Here is a 21,262-nt window from a genome sequence, read left to right on the forward strand (position 1 = left end):
TACATGGCTTCCTCTACGCTGACATGTGCGACGCTTCAAAAGACAAGCTGAGGAGACCAGAGCACCGGGGAATAAGGGGGAGAGGTGCATATTGTATTTTATTTATTTTTTTTAGAAAACTTTGGTGGCCATAAAACTGTATTGAGGACTATGGGGTGCATTATACTATACAGACTATGGCGTTCATTCTGCTGTACGGGCTATGGAGTGCATAATGCTGTATGGAGGCCTATGTGGGGCTATTATAATATTTGGAGGGCTAGGTGGGAGCCTTTAAACTGTATGTAAGCAATTATACAGTGTGAAGATTTGTGTAGGGTCCATCATACGGTGTGTAGGGCTGTGTGGGTGCCATAATACAGTGTGGAGAGGTGTGGGGCCATTATATTGTATGTAGGCCTATTATACTGCAAGGAGGGCTGTGTGGGGGTCACAGTTGGGGGGGGATCATACTATGTTGGGTCACCATACTTTTCCAGGGTAGTTGAGGGGTTTAGTACAGTAGGGTCATCATACTGTGCGTGTGGAGGGTAATGTGGAGCAATTCACTGTAGGGGTATCTTAGTATTTGAGGGCACTTTTGTTGACATCATACTTTACGAGTGCAATGACAGGACAATCTAGGAGGAACATTAGAGGGCACACCGTACCACATAATAGGTGCAGTAATAGGGACCCATATTACTGCCATGTCGGTCTGGGAAAGATGGAAAAGTGAATGACTCCACCAGAAGTAAGTAAGTCAGCTGTAAGTCACCATCAATAACTGTACTGTAATTGTGACGCCCAGCTGCGCTTGGAATCACAAATCCTAGAAGGGTGTATTGACGGATTCCTCCACAAGAGGCCCCCATAACCATTCACACATCTCCACCTTCCACCTCAGACCACCAGAGGGAGCCCGTAAGGTGGAGGAAGGGAAGGTGGAGCCAGGCAGTTCAGTTCCTCTGGAGAGTTCAGAAAGTACAGACCTGAATGCAGAGTCGAGCTCAGTCAGTCTGTTGAGAGAATTCCTGCAGAGCGCGACACAGAAATAGGTCAGTCTGCAGTGGAGCACAGTCCAGGCTCAGTTGTAGCTCAGAGAGGTGAGTTTTAGGTGTGCCGGCGCCATAAGATCGTTGAAGCGCGGCAAGCTGCCGTTAGTGTGAGTAGCCTATTGAGGGCCCGAGTAGGCCGAAGGCGAGTAGAGAGTTAGTTCATAGGGGGCAGAGGAGCTTAACTAGCTCACCCCGAAGAAGAATATACCGGACACCGGGTCCGAAGCTTACCGGGATCTCCACGACCCAGTAAGATATAACCGGAATCCCTGGAGAACTACAAGTCCCAGGATCGCTAAAGTGCTGATACGTAACAGAGCCAGGAAACACATAGGCCCCATAAGTCGGGAGCGTGCACTCCAAGAAAAGGCCCTACCACAAGGTCAGCCAGCGCAGGACAGAGACAAAGTTAGGCCTAGCTCCAGGCAGGTCAGAAACTTACTACGCAGAAGCAAGAAACAGGAGGCCCAAAACCCGCTCATTGGGGAGGATCCGGACAGACACCCTTCACCCTACAGTGCTCCGGGGAGTGCCTGAATTTCCATCAGTAAAAGGTACTGAAGTAACTATCGTGTCTGTCCCTGTTCTTGTTCTGACCCGGCTGAGTCTCACCGTCCTGCATACCCCGTCATACACTGCCCTGAGGCCTAGCTCCACCTGTGGGGAGCTATACCATCCAGCTGCCTTATCACTGGCCTCAGTGGACTGAGCAGCGCTGGTGATCCTCACCAGAAGCCACAGGTGGCGTCACAAACTTTTATTAACTTCACAAATATCAACGCTTTTAAAGAGGGACCCCAGGGTACGGGCCCGGGAGCCGACCACCGCGACATCCCCAAGGCAAAGGCCCGGGTACCGAGTAATCCCCATCCCCCTGGGCTGGTCATCTCCTCTGGCGTCACGAACAGGATCACGTGCCCGCTGCAACGACAAAGTGTTGTACCCATTGCCACCGGGTACTGTGCGCCTTTATTCTGAACTGTGTACATAAAGTTGTGGTGAAGATAGCCGCCATTGTGGGGTCGCTGAGCGAGAAGAAAGGGCGTAACTGCGGGAAAATTAGGGGCGTACCTGCAAAAGAGCGCGAAGCCTCGGACATGCCCCACGCCTCAACGTCAAAGCGGGAAGCGCCAGGTCCTGTAAGAAGCGTCGCTGAACGCTCTGACATAGGACGCAAGCGACGCAAGGTCCTGAAGACAACCGTCACCTGCGGAGCTGCGGCCTACCGGAATAAAAACTAAAAGGTAGGCCACGGTTAACTAGGGGGGGTGCTAAGATGTCCGACGAACAGCAGAACGCCGACCTGCCGGTCAACGTCCCTGAAGTTCAGCCCGCGCCCGATGATGAGCAGGCCGAGGCCGCCGCTCCACCAGCAGCGCCTGTAACACCCGTTATTCCTATGACTTTACCGTTCATTCCTGGAGCAAAGTGGCTCCCCCAGTACAACGGCAAACCAGATACCCTGTCTGGATTCAAACGGAAGATATGTGGTATCTTGGACATGTACTCCATGACAAGTAAACAAAGAGCCGCCGTTGTATTAGGACAACTGACCGGTGCTGCGGAACGGGAAGTGGAAACATGGTCGGCCGCAGACCAGGAGTCAGTGTCCGCAATATTTCAAAAACTACAGACTGTCTTTGAGGACCTTACTGAGGCGGACCTCCAGATGAGGTTCTACAGCTGTTCCCAACAACCAGAGGACAATGTTCGGGACTACGCCTGGCGTCTTCAAGGGGCCCTGCGGGCTCTGAACCAGGTTAGTCCAACCAGCGTTGAGAATGAGAACAAAATGCTGAAGGAACAGTTTGTCCGGGGACTGAGGTCTCCAGAGGAGAGCAGGACTGTGCGTTGGTGGTCCCTGGATCATCCAGATGCCACTTTCGACAACCTCAAGGACATGGCTATAAAAGGACTGCAGCCCCTGGAAACAAATGCCATCCAACGTTACCAGGGTGGGGCAACCCCAGTGCCGCTACACCCACCTTTTCCCCAGTGGCTGATGAAGCTAAAGTCCCAGCAACGTCCCCTAAAGAACTGGACAGCCTGCGCTCTGAGGTGCGTCAGTTGAGTAAAACCCTGACCACCGTGCTGAGTGCTCTGCAGTTGCGGATGGAGCCTGAGGAAGGAGGGAAGATCCTGTTGGCCGATAGTCCTGAGGATGTCCCCTGGATGAGGAGGAGACCAACACCACCCTCGCTGAGGACCAGCGACCAGCGCCGTCCACCGAAGGACCCAGCCTGCTACTGCTGCCGCAAGACCGGACACATCGCCCAGAATTGTCCTTTAAACGAGAAAACCCTCGGTCCGAGGGCCGACACCCAGGAGTAAACTCACCAGGCCCATCAGACTGGTACAACAGGTTCGTCGGAGGAAGACCTTTCCTGTCCATTGTACTGGACGGGATCCCGACGCATGCCCTGCTGGACACAGGATCTCAGGTAACCATCATGTCTGACGTCCTCTACAAGAGGTTCTAGTCCATGGACGACCTACGTCCTCCAGCTCCAAATTTGTCTGTATACGCCTCAAATGGGCTCCCCCTTAACCTACTCGGGGTTAAGAATGTGACTGTAAAGGTGGGGAGAGTGGAGCTGAAGGACCAGGGACTAATTGTAGTTGAGACTAATCCTGATGACACCAACCCGCATATGGTACTAGGCACTAATGTTGTTGGTAACTGTTTGGGAGAGGTTGTGTTCTTACTCCAACAGATCGCCGACACTGCTAGACCAAGACAGAGGAGGGCACTGCAAAGGGAGATCCGAGTCCTGATGTATCAACAGCAAGTAAGGTTAACAGATGGTGAAATCGGTAACGTGCGGGTAACAGACCCCATACCCATTGTCGTCCCCCCAATGAGTGAAATGCTCATCTGGTGTAGAGCTGCCATAGGTCTTAGAGGACAGAGCTACCAGGCGGTAGTAGAACCCCTCTGCTCTGAGCATAGACCCACGCTCTTAACCGCCAGGGGAGTGGTAGATGTACGTAATGGAAGGGTGCCCGTCCGTCTTCTCAACTTAGGGGAAGATGAGGTCAGACAGCCACGTTATGCCACTGTTGCCAAATTACATGCTGTCAATAACAACTGCATCCATGAGGCGGAGTCCTTAACCTCACCAGATGAAGTAGAGGATAATGACCCTGCAACCCAGGTGGAGGATTGATGTCAACAGCTCCATGTTGGGACAGACACCACTCCTGCCCATCAAAAACAGGGTGTACACCGGGTGGTTCAAGAATACTCGCAGGTGTTCAGTAAACATCCACTAGACTTCGGGAGGTTTAAGGGGGTTCAACATCATATCCCCACAGGCAACCATTCCCCAATCAAAGAACGTTATAGGCCTATACCCCCAGCTCACTACCAGAAGGCAAAAGAAATGCTGCATGACATGAGGAAGGCGGGAGTAATAAGGGATTGTTGTAGTCCCTGGGCAGCTCCCCTAGTGCTGGTTAGGAAAAAGGATGGGAGCATGAGAATGTGTGTAGATTACCGACAAGTAAATTGCATTACACATAAAGATGCATACCCTTTACCAAGCATAGAGGAGTCCCTAGCTGCCTTAAAGTCTGCAAATTACTTTTCCACCCTTGACCTCACTAGTGGGTACTGGCAAGTAGCTGTGGCTGAGGAGGATCGGGAGAAGACGGCCTTCACCACCCCGATGGGACTCTGCAAGTTCAACAGTATGCCGTTTGGACTCTGCAATGCCCCTGGAACGTTCCAGAGATTGATGGAGTGTTGCCTGGGACACCGCAACTTCGAGACTGTGATACTTTACCTGGATGACGTAATAGTGTATTCCAGAACGTACGAGGACCACTTGAAACACCTGGCAGAGGTATTTGAGTCACTGTCCCGGTACAGGATGAAGTTGAAGCCCTCAAAGTGCCATCTGCTCAAGAGAAAGGTACAGTACCTGGGGCACATTGTCAGTCCGGAAGGGGTAGCACCAGACCCAGAGAAAGTCACAGCCATCCAGAAGTGGCCGGAGCCGAAGGACCTCAAGGAGGTGCGTCAGTTCTTGGGACTAGTAGGATACTACCGGAGGTTCGTAAAGGACTACACTAAGAAAGCAGCTCCTCTGCAAGACCTCCTGGTGGGGCAGTCCCCCAAAGGCAAAAAAACCCCATTCCATTGGGGTAAGGAGCAAGACGAGTCGTTTCAGGAGATCCTGACAGGTGATGAGATCCTAGCCTACCCTGACTACAGCCAACTGTTCCTGCTGTATACTGATGCTAGCAACGAAGGGCTGGGCGCTGTCCTAAGTCAGAAGCAGAATGGCCAAGAGAAGGTGATCGCATACGCAAGCAGGAAGCTCCGCCCGACCGAGAGGAACCAAGAGAACTATAGCAGCTTCAAGTTGGAGTTCCTGGCCTTGGTCTGGGCCATCACTGAAAGGTTCAAGCACTACCTGGCCTCCAGTGAGTTCACTGCCTTTACTGATAACAACCCCTTGACCCATCTTGAAACAGCTAAGTTGGGGGCACTGGAACAACGATGGATGGCTCGGCTGTCAAATTACCAATTTACAATTAAATACCGGGCGGGCCGCAAGAACGCCAACGCCGATGCCCTGTCTAGGATGCCTCACCAGTCAGACACAGAAGAAGTGGATGACCTGGAAGAGATAGAGCTACCTGCCTTTCACCGGAGTGGGATGATCCATGAGCAACGAGCCTCCAGGAAGCAGCGTGGAAAGACTTTAAACCCCCTGCCTCACCACAGCTGGAAAGAGACCCAGGACAGCGACCCGGTTGTCAGCTGCATCAAACAGCTGATAACCCAAGAAGGTGCCTCCCTGGAGAAGGATGCGTCTCTCCAAGCAAAGCAGCTGTGGAACGAGAGAAGCCGGCTGTTTATCTACCGTGAGAAGCTGTGCCGGAGGTACGTCAATCCAAAAACCCATGAGATGGTATGGCAGATAGTGGTCCCGAAGACAGACATCCAGATGGTATTAGAGGCTTACCACGATCAGGCAGGACACTTTGGCTGGAAAAAGCTAGAGACCCTGCTGAAGTGTCGATTCTACTGGGTAGGAATGCGCAGCTCCATTGAGAGGTGGTGCCGGGACTGTGGACCCTGTGGCCTAAGAAGAAAAGACTTCAGCAGCCAGAAGGCACCCCTGCAACCCATCAAGGCGACTCGACCCCTGCAGATCGTGGCCCTGGACCATGTCAAGCTTTCCCCCAGCAGGTCAGGGTACTCCTATGCCCTGACCATGGTGGATCACTACTTACGTTTCCTGGTGGTCGCCCCCGTCAAAGACCTGACGGCAGAGACAGCAGCAAAGACGGTCCAAGCATATTTCTGCAGACCCCATGGCTATCCTGAGCAGGTACTGATGGACCAAGGCCCGGCCTTTGAGGCTGAGTTGTTCAAGGAGTTCTGCCATTTGTATGGGTGTAAGAAGATAAGAACTACACCGTACCACCCACAAACGGTCTCTGCGAAAAGATGAACAACATAATCATCGACCTGCTAAAGACCATACCACTTGAGGAGAGAAACCAGAGGCCAGACCTACTACCTGACTTAGTGGATCTGTATAATCATATACCAGTGAGTTCCACCAATTGCACTCCGGCATATCTCATGCGAGCAAGGCCAGGAAAGCTGCCCATGGATCTGGAGCTTGGTGTTGTTGAGCCTGAAGCTGATATGACCACTGAGGACTCGGACACCACCAGACAAGAGCAGTACAGAAGGGTACAAGCTTGTGTCAAGGACAGTCTTACTCGGGTGAGAGAAAAGCAGGAAATACAATACAACAAAAACGCACCCGCAGAACCTTTCACACCTGGTGAAACAGTACTAAAAAGGAAAAGACGTAACCACAAACTTGATGACCAGTGGGAAAAAGACCCCTACACTGTGTTACCGTCAAGGTTTGACAACAAAAAGACATGCATAATCAGTCGCGATGGAGGAAGAACATCTGCTACAGTGTCCAGGGACCACCTAAAGTTGTGTCCAGACCTACTGAAACCCCAAGAAAAAGTGCCTCTCACAATCCAGGAAGAACCTGAAGAAACAGTGATCCACACTGACCTTGGAGACTTCCCAGCGGATTGGCCTCAAATAGGAGGTGCAGTAATCATTCCAGTACTCCAATTCTATGAACAGCCAGAAAACCCTCCACAGCAAGTTGAACCTGTAAGTGCTGCAGAAGAGCCAGCTCAAGAAGTGTCCCCAGATGAAGGATCCCCGGTAGGAGCAGAGCAAGAGGGCCCAGCCAATGGTAGACTTGCCAGTCCAAGAGAGAGGTTAAGGCAGTTTTACAACATGGTTACACGTAGAACTGGTAGAGTAACTGAGAATACAGACACTGACACCCCATCAACCGTTGCATTACGCAGATCAGTACGCAGCACAAGAGGTAAACCTCCTGTTAGGTACACTCAGTAAATGGTCAAAATTGCTGAAAATATATACAGTTACCCCTGGGGTATAAAATTGTATTACACTGTGTATAAATTTGTAATGTACTGAATTACTGTGTGTTTTCGTGCATATGTCTTTATCAATTTGTGCTTTACCTCATTATTTTTTTTATTGCCTACATAATGAACTGCGTGGCTGAGGACTATGTGCAGCCCAAATACTGCTATTGTATATAATTGTGCTCCCTGGAGTGCCCCTTTTAGGTGGCCTCAGAAGAAAAACCTGTCTGGAGTGGCTCTTTTGGAGGTCCAACTCGGGATCTTCATGCCCTGCAGCCACCCCAGGGCCAACGTAGAGGGTTTAGGACCGGTCCCTCAAAATCACCAAGTACTCTACCCTGTGAGATGGACATCCTGTATGGGAACCTCACCGTAGGAGACTTGGACCCTGAGGACGCTTTGCATTTGTTATTGTATGTAACGTTTAAGATTCGTGCCTCCCATAAAGGGAAGATTGTTCTTATTGTTATTGCATTACTTATGTTTCCTAATGTTATTGTTATACAAAATGTACTTCAGCCCGGGAGTGCTGAGTTTAACTAGGAGGGAATGTGACGCCCAGCTGCGCTTGGAATCACAAATCCTAGAAGGGTGTATTGACGGATTCCTCCACAAGAGGCCCCCATAACCATTCACACATCTCCACCTTCCACCTCAGACCACCAGAGGGAGCCCGTAAGGGATATAAATAGGGAAGGTGGAGCCAGGCAGTTCAGTTCCTCTGGAGAGTTCAGAAAGTACAGACCTGAATGCAGAGTCGAGCTCAGTCAGTCTGTTGAGAGAGTTCCTGCAGAGCGCGACACAGAAATAGGTCACTCTGCAGTGGAGCACAGTCCAGGCTCAGCTGTAGCTCAGAGAGGTGAGCTTTAGGTGTGCCGGCGCCATAAGATCGGTGAAGCGCGGCAAGCTGCCGTTAGTGTGAGTAGCCTATTGAGGGCCCGAGTAGGCCGAAGGCGAGTAGAGAGTTAGTTCATAGGGGGCAGAGGAGCTTAACTAGCTCACCCCGAAGAAGAATATACCGGACACCGGGTCCGAAGCTTACCGGGATCTCCACGACCCAGTAAGATATAACCGGAATCCCTGGAGAACTACAAGTCCCAGGATCGCTAAAGTGCTGATACGTAACAGAGCCAGGAAACACATAGGCCCCGTAAGCCGAGAGCGTGCACTCCAAGAAAAGGCCCTACCACAAGGTCAGCCAGCGCAGGACAGAGACAAAGTTAGGCCTAGCTCCAGGTAGGTCAGAAACTTACTACGCAGAAGCAAGAAACAGGAGGCCCAAAACCCGCTCATTGAGGAGGATCCGGACATATACCCTTCACCTTACAGTGCTCCGGGGAGTGCCTGAATTTCCATCAGTAAAAGGTACTGAAGTAACTATCGTGTCTGTCCCTGTTCTTGCTCTGACCCGGCTGAGTCTCACCGTCCTGCATACCCCGTCATACACTGCCCTGAGGCCTAGCTCCACCTGTGGGGAGCTATACCATCCAGCTGCCTTATCACTGGCCTCAGTGGACTGAGCAGCGCTGGTGATCCTCACCAGAAGCCACAGGTGGCGTCACTGTTAGAACCTTGCTGTTAGGTTTTTTTTCCTTTGCTGGTCACATGACCTTGTTGGCCTATTTAATCCTGCTCCGCCCTTCTGGCTTTGCTGGACTTCATTGTATATCTACTTTCTAGCTAGCCTGTGCTCTGTATCTAACTCTGTTAGTTTGCTTGGTCTACGGACCTCTATGTTCTATCTATTTTGTTTGTTCGTCTGTCTGCTACTATTTCTGTTAGGAGGTGTCCCATATTCCTCCCAGTCCTTAGTACTTGTAGGGATTCCCTCCTCACATCTATAGGTCTCCGTACAGACTAGATTAGGACTTTAGCAGGTCTGATCGCAGGATCAGGTTCCCTGTTACATCGTAGGGATTCAGCTGAGTCTTATAGTAGGGACAGATCTCCTCTCTTTCCTTAGCTTTGGTAGCAGAACATAACAGTAAGTCCAGCCAAGCCAGAAGGGCGGAGCAGGATTAAATAGGCCAACAAGGTCATGTGACCAGCAAAGGAAAAAAAACCTAACAGCAAGGTTCTAACAGTTTCCACGAATCCCCCATCAATTACACTCCTCATGGGAGGTTGTTTGTGCCTGGGACCTTTAGGAGAGATTTGTTTGTTGAGTGTCACGAATCTCGGTTGGCAGGTCATCCCGGAATCTCTGAGACCAAGAGACTGGTGGGTCGCAGTTTTTGGTGGCCTGGATGGCAGAAGGAAGTCATTAAGTGGGTGCGCCAATGTACTATATGTGCTAGATCTAAGTCCTCACATACTCCTGCTGCGGGGTTGCTTTGTCCTTTGGAGGTCCCCAGTGCTCCTTGGACACATTTGGCTATGGACTTTATAACTGACCTTCCCTCCTCTGAGGGTTTTACTGTCATCTGGGTGGTCGTGGACCGTTTTAGCAAGATGTGTCACTTGGTTCCCTTCGTCAAACTGCCCTGCGCTAAAACTCTCGCTAAGGCCTTTGTCAAGGAAATTGTCAGACTTCATGGCATTCCTACTGACATTGTTTCTGATAGGGGTCCTCAGTTCGTGGCTCGTTTTTGGCGTGCCTTTTGTGACAGGTTGGGAATTCATTTGTCGTTTTCGTCCGGATATCATCCTGAATCTAATGGCCAGACAGAAAGGAAAAACCAGGATGTTGAGCAGTTCTTGCGTTGTTTTGTGGCAGACAATCAAGAGGGGTGGTCTGAGTTTCTGCCACTTGCCGAATTTGCTCTGAACAATCATACATCTTCTTCTGCTGGTTGTTCGCCTTTTTTTTGTTGTTCTGGGAGACATCCGTCGTTTGGGTCGTTCTCCAAGTTGGGATCTGCCGTGCCTGAGGAGGAGAATTTTTCCGGTGATTTGGAAAGAGTTTGGACGGATGTGCGTGGTAATCTTCAGGAGGCCAACAGAAAATCTAAAGACTACTTTGATAGGAAACGACAGGAGGTTTTGTTCGCTGTTGGTGACATGGTTTGGTTGTCCTCTAGGAATCTGCGGTTGAGGATTCCTTCTAAGAAATTGGGTCCCAAGTTTGTAGGGCCCTTTAAGGTGCTTCAGGTTGTCAACCAATCTGCTGTTAGGTTGGAGGTTCCTACCTCCTGGAGAATTAATCCGGTCTTTCATGTCTCTCTGTTAAAAAAAGCTGTTGTGTCGGATGGTGACGCCTCTGCCTCTGTTCCTCCGGTGGTGGAGGACGGGGAATATGAAATTTCTCGCATCCTTGACTCTAGACGGTATAGAGGTAGTTTGCAGTATCTTGTGGCCTGGAAAGGTTTCGGACCCGAGGATAACTCTTGGGTGAGGTCAGATGATGTTTCCGCGTCCAGACTTATCAGAGCGTTTCACAGGAGATTTCCTGATAAGCCTGGTCCTAGGGGATCCGGAGGATCCTCTTAGAAGGGGGGGTACTGTTAGAACCTTGCTGTTAGGTTTTTTTTCCTTTGCTGGTCACATGACCTTGTTGGCCTATTTAATCCTGCTCCGCCCTTCTGGCTTTGCTGGACTTCATTGTATATCTACTTTCTAGCTAGCCTGTGCTCTGTATCTAACTCTGTTAGTTTGCTTGGTCTACGGACCTCTATGTTCTATCTATTTTGTTTGTTCGTCTGTCTGCTACTATTTCTGTTAGGAGGTGTCCCATATTCCTCCCAGTCCTTAGTACTTGTAGGGATTCCCTCCTCACATCTATAGGTCTCCGTACAGACTAGATTAGGACTTTAGCAGGTCTGATCGCAGGATCAGGTTCCCTGTTACATCGTAGGGATTCAGCTGAGTCTTATAGTAGGGACAGATCTCCTCTCTTTCCTTAGCTTTGGTAGCAGAACATAACAGTCACGAACTTTTATTAACTTCACAAATATCAACGCTTTTAAAGAGGGACCCCAGGGTACGGGCCCGGGAGCCGACCACCGCGACATCCCTAAGGCAAAGGCCCGGGTACCGAGTAATCCCCATCCCCCTGTGCTGGTCCTCTCCTCTTATATAAAGAAAATGATAAAGTCCGCTCACCTGTAAACTCCTTCCCGGTGTTTCCTCCTTTCTGCTCGGATAGCAGCAGGCTGCTGCATTGAACACAACTTCAGACCAAAATCCAGCGAGTGAGGAGACTCCAGCGATGTTTGCCCATATGGTGTGAATTGGCTCTTTTTGTAAGTGTATTTTTTATGGAAATATCATCCTTCAAATAAATGGAAATTTTAGTTACACCACATCGCTGGAGTCTCCTCACTCGCTGGATTTTGGTCTGAAGTTGTAATCTCTTATATGTTCTGCAGGACTCGTATCTACCACTATATGTCACCATATGGTGGTAATATCAGTGTTGGTCTTTTGATAGAGATTTTTCTTTAGTAACAGCGTGGTCATCTTCTGAGGTTCTCCTACATTCACTATTAGGTCACGGCCCCACTATCAGTGTTCGGTCAGTATTTTTTCTCAAGAGTGGGAGCTAAAACAAGGAGTGGGTGATAAATGCAGAATTGCTGCACTTGTTTCTATTATTCCTTTTCTCTGATTGTGTGGACCCCCTGAGGGTTCAGTCACCACAGTGGTACTGCACCTCACCCAGAGGTGTGGTATCTCCTTCTCTCAGGTAAGGAGGGAGTGCTGCCCGGAACCCCAACACCCGCATTCAACACTACACTGCTCCAGGCCGGCTGGAGGGGCAAGATGCGTGCGCAGAGATGAGCCCTGTCCCTGGCTGGAGTGGGGGGAACCCAAAGGTAGAGGGAACCAGTAGTGGGTGTGGGTGGAGGAAGCAGTTTAGTGGAGCACTTTGACAGTAGGTATATAATGGGAAGCCATCTTAGGGTGGCAGGACAGGTCAGTCAGTGGAGAACAGTCGGGGAGCAGAGTCTCTTAGGAGCTCTGCTCCACAAGTAGGGCCCAGTCTTAGAGGCCCAGGAGGGGAGCAGAGGAGTAGGCTCCGTTTTGTTAAAGGGATCCCAGGGGGATACGGCGAGTGCAGGATGGCACCCGTACGTCCCGAATCTGTCAGAAGACAGAGGGATCAGGCCGCAAGAAGGGGACCAGCCCCTGGACCAGCCATGTTACTTCAAGTCTCGGCTGGGAAAACCGGAGGCTTCTGGCTTATATAGTTCAGTTGCCAAAGCCTCATTCTAATCTCCGTGAGGGTCAAGCATGTCCGGGAACTCCAGTTAGACAGGAGGGACTTCAGAGCACCCGAGCGGGATTGAGAGTGGGGAAGCGCAGGACAGGAGGGAGAAGACCCAGCGTGAAGACGGTCTAGAGAGGAACACAAGAAAGCGGGGTTCTGTCAGGTTCTCCCAACCTACCTGAGGAAGAGCTGAACCCTCGTTCGGGTGAACGCAACGCAACGTGGGAGGCTGTAAGCTGGACAGTGCAACCTGAGGAACTTAACAACTGTGAGTAAAGACTGGGATGACTGCACCGCACTGCCTCTGTCCATTATTTCGGCTGCGCCATCTTCCCCCCCCGCACTACAACGCCCAGCGCAACCAACACCACCTACACTGCCCTGGAGCTAGCTCTTCCTGTGGAGAGCCACACCATCCCTGCTGCAGTAACATCAGCTTCAGAGGACTGCTCCGCAGCGGCGGCTCCCTTTAGCCGCATTCCACAGGTGGCGTCACAAACACTTTACAAATCCCCTATAAATAATCCCCTTTATGTTGACCGCCCTGGGCCACGGACCGGGCCAGCCACTGTAATATCCCCCACCAGCATCCATAGGCCCGGCTGCCGAGTACCCCACGGCTCTGGGGGCGCGTCAATTGTTCCTGGTTTTGGCTCCCACTCCTGAGAAAAAATACTGATCGAATACTGACCAAACACTGATAGTGGGGCCGTGGCCTTAGGGTGCGCCACCATAGTTGTAATCAGGGTTACATGGTTAGGGGCCCACTCAGAAGTTTTGCCCCCCCCTTCCCACCTGAACCAAACCCCTAGCTACGCCTCTGGTGCCAACACTTTTGGCCATGACTGTACACAGGTTCTGGTTGGAAAACTACATCTATTCTTTTCTACTGGAAATCTTCATTGCTCTTCATTTGAGGAGTTTAAGCTTTTTTCCCTTGAAGAGGTTTGGATATACTCCTGGGGGAAAAAAAGCATGTCTCCCTCTTGAAATGATACTTTCCTCCATGTGAACAAATCCTAATAGAAAATGCTTATCTATTAAGGCTCATGCAGACGTCCGTAGATCTCAGTCCTATCATAGATCACAATACACAATCTGGCTGCGGGTCTCCCAACCCGAGTATGAAAGCGTCATAGAAATATATAAAGCGGTCATGCTCCCATTGGTAGAACCACAGCCAGTCCATGCATTGAGGTCCGTGATCGGACCAAGATCCACGTACGTCTGCTTGAGCCCTTAGGCTAGATCTTATTAACTCCAACTGCATAACCAAAAACATTTCCACAACTTATTTGCATGCAACCTATTCGCATCATTGCTTGAGACCTGTAACCAAAAATCAAACAGGGTTGAAATTTTCCAATGGACAGCAAAGGTATGTGTATATGCTAAGTATTTAGTGCATTTCTTGGCAGGAAAAACGCAGAGTAAAAAAAAGTGTGTTTTTGCTGTGTTTTTTTGTGCAGATTTTTCCCCACTTATTAGTATGGGAGAAATCTGCAGCAAAAACGCTGAAAGAATTGACAAGTCAAAAATAAGCAACGTGTGCATGAAACTTCAGGATTCTCATTCACTTTGCTGGCATCAGGAAACCCTTCAGGTTTTGTGACAAATCTGCACAAAAAAAGACAAATCTGCAACATGTGCACAGGCCCTAACAGTAGGTTGGAACACGACCCCACTGATGATCAGAAGGTCTGATGTCGCAATGAAACTCCCTTTCCAGCCACCATGTAGCCCTAGCCTACTTTCAGCAAATCTCAGAATAAAACACTTCCCTTTTTTGGGTAGAATTTAATCCTTTATGTTGCATCGAGTGAATCTGCAGATTTCAAAATAACAGTTAATTTATATGTGAATTTTTTTTGCAATGTGTAGAAGAGTTTGTGCAGATGCATGTCAAACAAAGAATTGACGCATTTCAGATTTAAAGATCATGCAGCAAGTCAATTTTCACACAGAAATTTTCAGCAACACGTCTAAGATTTGTTGAAATCTCATCTACTTAGCTATTGCTTTATTATGCTGCAGATTTTGCAGTTGTATGATACTGACTACACTTGATGTTCTGGGCTCTTTGTACTGTCAGATTATTTTTTTATTTGTAGACCTACCTGTCCAACTCCGAGTAATGTGGAAGATGGAAACCTTGATTTAAAAAAGAAAAAAAGTTTATAATGGGGAATATATTTATAAAGGAAATACAAATCAATTAATATTACCAGTCTCGGATTAAACATATCAGTTTGTCACTAAAATCAATGCTCTTATTCTAAGACATCATTCAGATATGATTTTTTTCTGGTATGTAAAAACACAGACAGTTATTCATCAGTGTTTCAGATCCGAGTGTCATCAGTGTTTGCTAGTTTTTATAATCAGTGTATTTTTTTCACTGATTAAGGCTGGTTTCACACTTCCGTATATCCGATACAGTAAAAACTGGTACCGGAGATATCCGTGTTCCATGTATCCGTGTGCCCGAGTGTGTCACATGTGTAGCAACTGTGTGCCGCATCAGGATAACACGAACTGGCGCTTGGGAATCAGCGCTACAGTTAGTGCTGTTCCCAAGCGCCGGTGGTGAACACTGCCCTCATCATGGTTCCCTGTCGGCGCTGCCATCAGCACCAGCAGGGACAATAATGAGAGTAGTAGTGTCTGCTCCCGCAGTGTCCACCTGTGTAAAGATAAAAATAAAATAAAAAATCCTTATACTCACCTGTCCTAAGTGTCCATGCGACCGATTAGCAGAGGAGCCGGGGTGAGAATTAGCCACTCCAGCGACCAGCCCCGGACCTACGCTGAGCTCAGGAGCTGTGTCCTGTCACTCACTGTGCGCAGCTCCAGGGCCCGCTCGCTGGAGTGGCTCATTCTCCCCCCGGCTCTTCTGCTGATCGGTTACATGGATTACAGCGAGGGACACTTAGGACAGCGAGGGACACTGCGGGAGCAGATACTACTACCCTCATCATTGTACCTGATGAGGGCAGTGTTCAGCACCCGGCGCTAGGGAACTGCGATAACTGTAGCGCTGATTCCCAGGCGCCGGCACGTGTCACACGGATGGCATCCGTATGCGGCACATGTTTACACAGACACATTGACTTGAATGGGTGCGTGTGATCTGTGCTGTCGTCCAAAAACGGACATGTCTCCATGTGGAGCACACGGACACACGGTCTGTGAAAACACACTGAGATTTTGCACAGACCCATTCATTTGAATGGGTCTGCGTGTGTCAGTGTCTCCGGTACGTATGGAAACTGTCACCACATGTACTGTAGATACTGACGTGTGAAAAAGCCCTAAAAAAAAAAAAAAAATTGCAAAGCTTCTTGTATACTGCACGCTGATGCCATCTGTGGGCAAATTTCATCAGTGAGTCGGATAAAAATCAAATATGTCTCCGTGATTTTTACAGACCACTTGGTCCGCAAAAAAAACAAAAAAGCAAGCACATGTGAACAGCCCCAGAGACTATCATGTGTGCTGTACTGGTGATGTGACTGGTACAACCTGTAAACGATCACCGGTGGAGAGCCAGTTCGGTAGCAGGGGCACATGCACTGTTAGTGGTGATGTGACGGCTGCAACCTGTAAACAATCAGCGGCGAAGAGCCAGCCTTGGAGTAGGGGCACATGCACTGTTAGTGGTGATGTGACTGCTGCAACCTGTAAACAATCAGCGGTGAAAAGCCAGCCCTGGAGCAGGGGCACATGCACTGTTAGTGGTGATGTGACTGCTGCAACCTGTAAACAATCAGCGGCGAAGAGCCAGCCCTGGAGCAGGGGCACATGCACTGTTAGTGGTGATGTGACTGCTGCAACCTGTAAACAATCAGCGGCGAAGAGCCAGCCCTGGAGCAGGGGCACAAGCACTGTTAGTGGTGATGTGACTGCTGCAACCTGTAAACAATCAGCGGCGAAGAGCCAGCCCTGAGTAAACCTTGGCTTGCTATTATAACTAAAAAAAACTCTAAAATATTAATGAAAAAAAAACTTTTTTTCATTTTTATTTCTAGAATGAGTCGGACATTTACATTCAAGTGTATTTTGAAAGGTTAGAACTCTTTTACAGAATAAATCAAGTTTTTTGACTGGTTAACTGCTTATAGATATCGTTCTAGCAATTAATTCATAAAGTTGTCAGATATGTTGGAGCTAGGCACTTTAAGAATATCACTACGATCAGACGTTTTCATTTTGGGTAAACCCAGCCTAACCTGTACAATTTAGCCACTTAACAGGTTTCATAATAATATCGGTTGTCACTTACTGACTGCTGGTGCAGTGGCAGATCCCAAAATTACACACCTACCTGTAACTAGTGAGCACAGTCTTGTTAACCAGGACAATCAAGAATGAGCTAACTGCATAGAAGACAGCTGAGAGGAGTCTTGCTGTCCGGGTGGACACAACTTCTGTTTTAGGAGACATGTTGTTCTGGGTGAAGGTCCGGCTGTCCCAGGACACTGCAATCACTATAGTTCTGGCACAGCCATCCTGGCTATATAAAGCGTGACAGCGTGAGCACACAGTGTAGTCACCTGGCCCCACCTGTAGGACAGGTGCTTGGTGTTCTAGGAGGCGGGGGGAGTGGCTCACTAGGTAGGAGGAAGAGGAGTGATATGTGTACTGAAAGCAGTGCAGCACTAAGCACAGTCCTGTGTGATAATGCTTTTTCATTTTTCACATTCCGTGCAGTTTGGAATTTTACATTGCTATTATTAGTGTGAAACAGATTAGGTGGAATCGCTTCCAGAGAGGAGCAGCTTTTATATATGTCACATGTGAAACCAGCCTGATTATTACTGGGAAGCTTTCTGCCAGGAGGTTGTCTGAGGGTAGGTACACATTGTCTGTGTACATTTGTAGCACCCCGAGGACTCGGCTGCTACAGGGGTATTGCACCTCGAACCAGAGGTGTGATATTCCACTCCCGGGTAAGGATGGAGTGTGGACCGGGGCTCAGTAGGCTGCATGCACCACACACACCCCATTTCCGAGGAACAGACCAACGGTGCTCCCACTAGACAGAGTGCAGGCACGACAGCTTCTGTTCCTGGCTGGAGTGGGAAGGGGGAGGAAAACCCAGTGGTGTAGGAGCAGATAGGGGTGGGTTTCTGGGCATAGGTAGGAGCCCATTGGTTGCTAGTCACCTGGGCTCACACACAGAAGGAGGTATAAAAGGTGGGCACCATCTTAGATCAGGGTTCAGTCCGGTTCAGTTCAGAGAGGAGGAGAAGAAGAGAGGAGCTCAGCCAGAGAGGGCTGACAGGGAGCTGTGGCTCAGTCTGGGCCCAGCTCCAGACGCAGGCCTGGAGTGGAGGCCAGAAGCAGCAGAAAGAGAGAGAGGAGAAGGAACAGAAAGGAACTGAAACAGAGGAGAAAGGAGGCAAGGAACACAAAGAAAGGCCCAGAGACACGAAGGCAGAAGGAACCCCATATTCCCAGAGGAGATACTGGGTGAAGGGTTGGCAGAGCAGGGTACCGGAACCCGAATTGGTGAAGGCGACTAATCCTCAGCCAAAACCGGAGGTCGTGACCACATCTTGGTGCGACCCCTCACTACATCCACCAGAAAGGCATACCGCATAGGGTCAGGGAAACCGGAGAGAGGTTTCACCAACAGAAGGCCCGAGGAAGCTGGACAAAGGTGGGTCACTGGTGGGGACGGCCAGTAGAAAGGAAGAGAGGGGAGCTTTCAGCCACACTCTGGACTTGCTTGGGAGTTGACCGAGTCCCTCACCTGGTGGACGCAGCACGGCTCGGGCGGTCACTGCTGGCCGAAGTGACCGGAGCAACAACTGTGAGTAAAGCTTTGGAAACTGCACCACACGTCTCTGTGATTCCTTGCCGCTCCAGCACCACTAGCACTGGGACCCTCACACCATCACTACCACCATCATCCACATTAGCTGCCCTGAGGCAATACTCCTCCCGTGGGGAGTCATCCCATACTCAGCTGCGCAAACAACATCAGCCTCAGCGGTCTGCAGCGCAGCGGCGGTCCCCACTGACCGCAATCCACGGGTGGCGTAGTCGGACACTTATTACCATACAAATAGACTGCCACTGGTTTGACCACCCTGGGCACGGACCGGGTCACCGCCACACGGAGACTACAACCCCCAGCATCTCAGCGATCCGGCTCCGGGTATTCCCCTGCACAGCACAGGCCCAGGGGGCGCGTCAACTTTGGCGTAGTCGGCAGGATCATTACCAACCCGCCACAAGCGGGTATTGCGTGCCTGAAGAAAATTGCACATGTACCTTAAAAAAGAAGTCTCCCGCCATTTCCAGAAGTTTCCCGCTGTCCGGAGTCGTTTCCCGCCATCCGGAGCCGATTCCCGCCATCAGACGCCATTTTGGACCGTTTCCCGCCATCTCCATCAGTTTTTCCCGCCCTGGCAGAGCGGACGCCATTATATGCGCACCAAAGGACAACAAGAAGCCACCTCCCATCGTGGGCCAGGTCCCAGAGTGGCGCCAAAGAAGGAGCCCGCCCCCACCAGCCATGAATGCAGCAATGGAGATGTCCATCAACGTGGGGGGGCTGCCCCTGAAGGTGATTGTCAGCAGATGCCCCCAAGACCAAACCCCATGGGGGCGGATAGGAAAGAAAACTGTGGGGCAGGGCGCGCTCTGGATCAGTTTGGACCTGCTGCACCCGGAGATGGAGGGAGCAGCGAACCCCACCAGCACCCTGGCCCGCAGCCTGCTGCAAGCTGAACCACCCTGCAGCCTGACGGAACTGCTGGCCCAGCTGCCTAGAGACCCGGACCGTGCGCGCGCAGCGCTGGAAGATCTGAACAGGAGAATGGTCCGGGCGCAGCGGGATGTGTTTGCCGGGTGGAGAGAGGAGATGGCCCAGCAGCACGGAGGTGACCAGCAGAGGACTCCGCCGGGACCGGGCAACGCGCTGACTGCTGGGCGCGGAGAAGAGGGACCGGCAGCTGCAGATGATGCCGCGGAGGAGGCCACGGAGACTGAGGCAAGTAATGGGGATGCCACCACCCCAAGCCCGGGGAACACCAGCCTGCCCTCACTCTCCGTTGCGGGACCCGAAGCCCCGGGGACCGTACCTGACACCACGCCTCCACCGCCACCAGCTAGGCCTCAGGCAGCAAGCACCGTCGTCACGCCCCGCCCCGCGCTGTGCCCTCTGAACCCTGGCGCCGTACAGCGTGAGATGTCACAGGCCAGGACGCAAGGCCCAGCACACCCGGGCGCCGCTGCCTCACCAGCGCCCCCTACCTTGGCGGTGCCACCCCCGGGCACGACCGACAAGCGACCGCCGGCCTGGTCGCAAGGCCGAGTGCCCCCGGGCGCTGCCACCCGTCCGAAGCCCATAGTGCCACCCTTGGGCGCGGACCTGTATGCCCAATATACCAGCCCGGACGGGCTACCCTTTGAATGGCCGCCGGAGTTCGCCAACCCCCGTCTCCGGAAAGAGCGACCCCTGAGTGAGCTTTTGATCCCGGCCCCGGAGCCCGCCAACATCGCTCCACCCCTGCCGGAAGATGCCCAGTTTGCATGGGACCCCACTGGCGAGAACCTCATGGACTTCACCCAGGAGACCCGGGCAGAAGAAGCCCAGCGCCTGGAGTGCTGCCGTCAGCAGCTAGCTACGTATGAGAGAGAGCGGCGGCAGAGGCGCATCAGGGAGCAGCGACTCCAGGCCAGGACCGCGGAGCAGAAGCGCAGGGCCCGACAAGACACCCACGCCATCCGCGGACCCAGAGCCACCGGGACCGTAGTCAAGTTCCAGCTGGAGCACGGCTGGGGCTTCATCAGAGACCCGGAGGCTGACACCGACGTCTTCGTCACGAGAAGGGACGTCGAAAGCCACCTGCCAGAGGGACATCACGGACGTGACCTGTACCCCGGCGACGTGGTCACCTACACCCGGCACAAGGGCGCAAAGGGACTGTATGCTCTCCATGTCCACTGGCTCACGGAGGAGGAACTGCAGTACCGCCCAGAAACAGAGTACACCGAGGGTCCGTACGGACCTGAAGACTACCCGGAAGAACAAGGAGGACACCATTATTAGAGAATGGTAAAGTGGAACTGTATATAGTTACCCGTCGGGGTACAAGAACTGTCGTGAAATTGTTGATTGTGTGAACTGTTACCTGTGTGCCCCTAATCCCTAACCAGGCTGAGGACTGTGAGCAGCCATTCCCCTATTCCCACTGGCCGAGGACTGAGAGCGGCCATACCCTTGTACATAGTTGCGCTTCTTAAAGCGCCCCCTACTGGTTTTATACAAGAACCGCAACGTCTACCTCAAGGTGGATTAAAATGGACTGTTGCACCTTTACCTGGTCGCAAGTTGCACAGCGGCCAGAGCTCAAGAATGTTCTACTTGAAAATGTTTTATATTGAAAAGTTTTATATGCTGCTAGAATAATAATACAAATGTTTTATGTGATGTTTTATATGCTAAAAGAGTTCCAGTGGCATTAGCAAGATGTTTTACGAAAAGGAGTACCAGTAACGTTAAAAAGAGAAGAATACCTCCCATAAAGGGATGAGTGAAAAGTTATTGTCTTATATACGAATGCATTCTAAAATTTTGTATGTTTAAATTGTCTTTGCTCTTTTCCAGCCAGAGGAC

At 50.9% G+C, this 21,262-nt stretch overlaps 1 protein-coding gene across 3 annotated transcripts in view; it reads right to left on the reverse strand.

The window, feature by feature from the left end:
* The window catches only part of SLC35D2 (solute carrier family 35 member D2), a 135,062-nt gene extending 117,859 nt beyond the window's left edge, over window positions 1-17,203 (reverse strand). Inside the window, exons 1-2 of one of the 3 annotated variants that reach the window (XM_073670983.1) lie at window positions 16,958-17,203; window positions 14,751-14,784 (exon numbers count right to left, since the gene is read on the reverse strand). In XM_073670983.1, the coding sequence (XP_073527084.1) occupies window positions 14,751-14,784; window positions 16,958-17,076 (153 nt within the window). In that variant the 5' untranslated portion in view covers window positions 17,077-17,203. The remainder of the gene's footprint in view (window positions 1-14,750; window positions 14,785-16,957) is intronic. The other 2 variants (XM_073670982.1, XM_073670985.1) reach the window with 2 other exon arrangements.
* Between the last annotated feature and the right edge of the window lie 4,059 nt (window positions 17,204-21,262).

The sequence above is a fragment of the Phyllobates terribilis genome, unplaced genomic scaffold (assembly GCF_046119375.1).
Source record: "Phyllobates terribilis strain yellow unplaced genomic scaffold, ASM4611937v1 Scaffold_1__5_contigs__length_1240528914, whole genome shotgun sequence".
Classification (NCBI taxonomy): Eukaryota; Metazoa; Chordata; class Amphibia; order Anura; family Dendrobatidae; genus Phyllobates; species Phyllobates terribilis.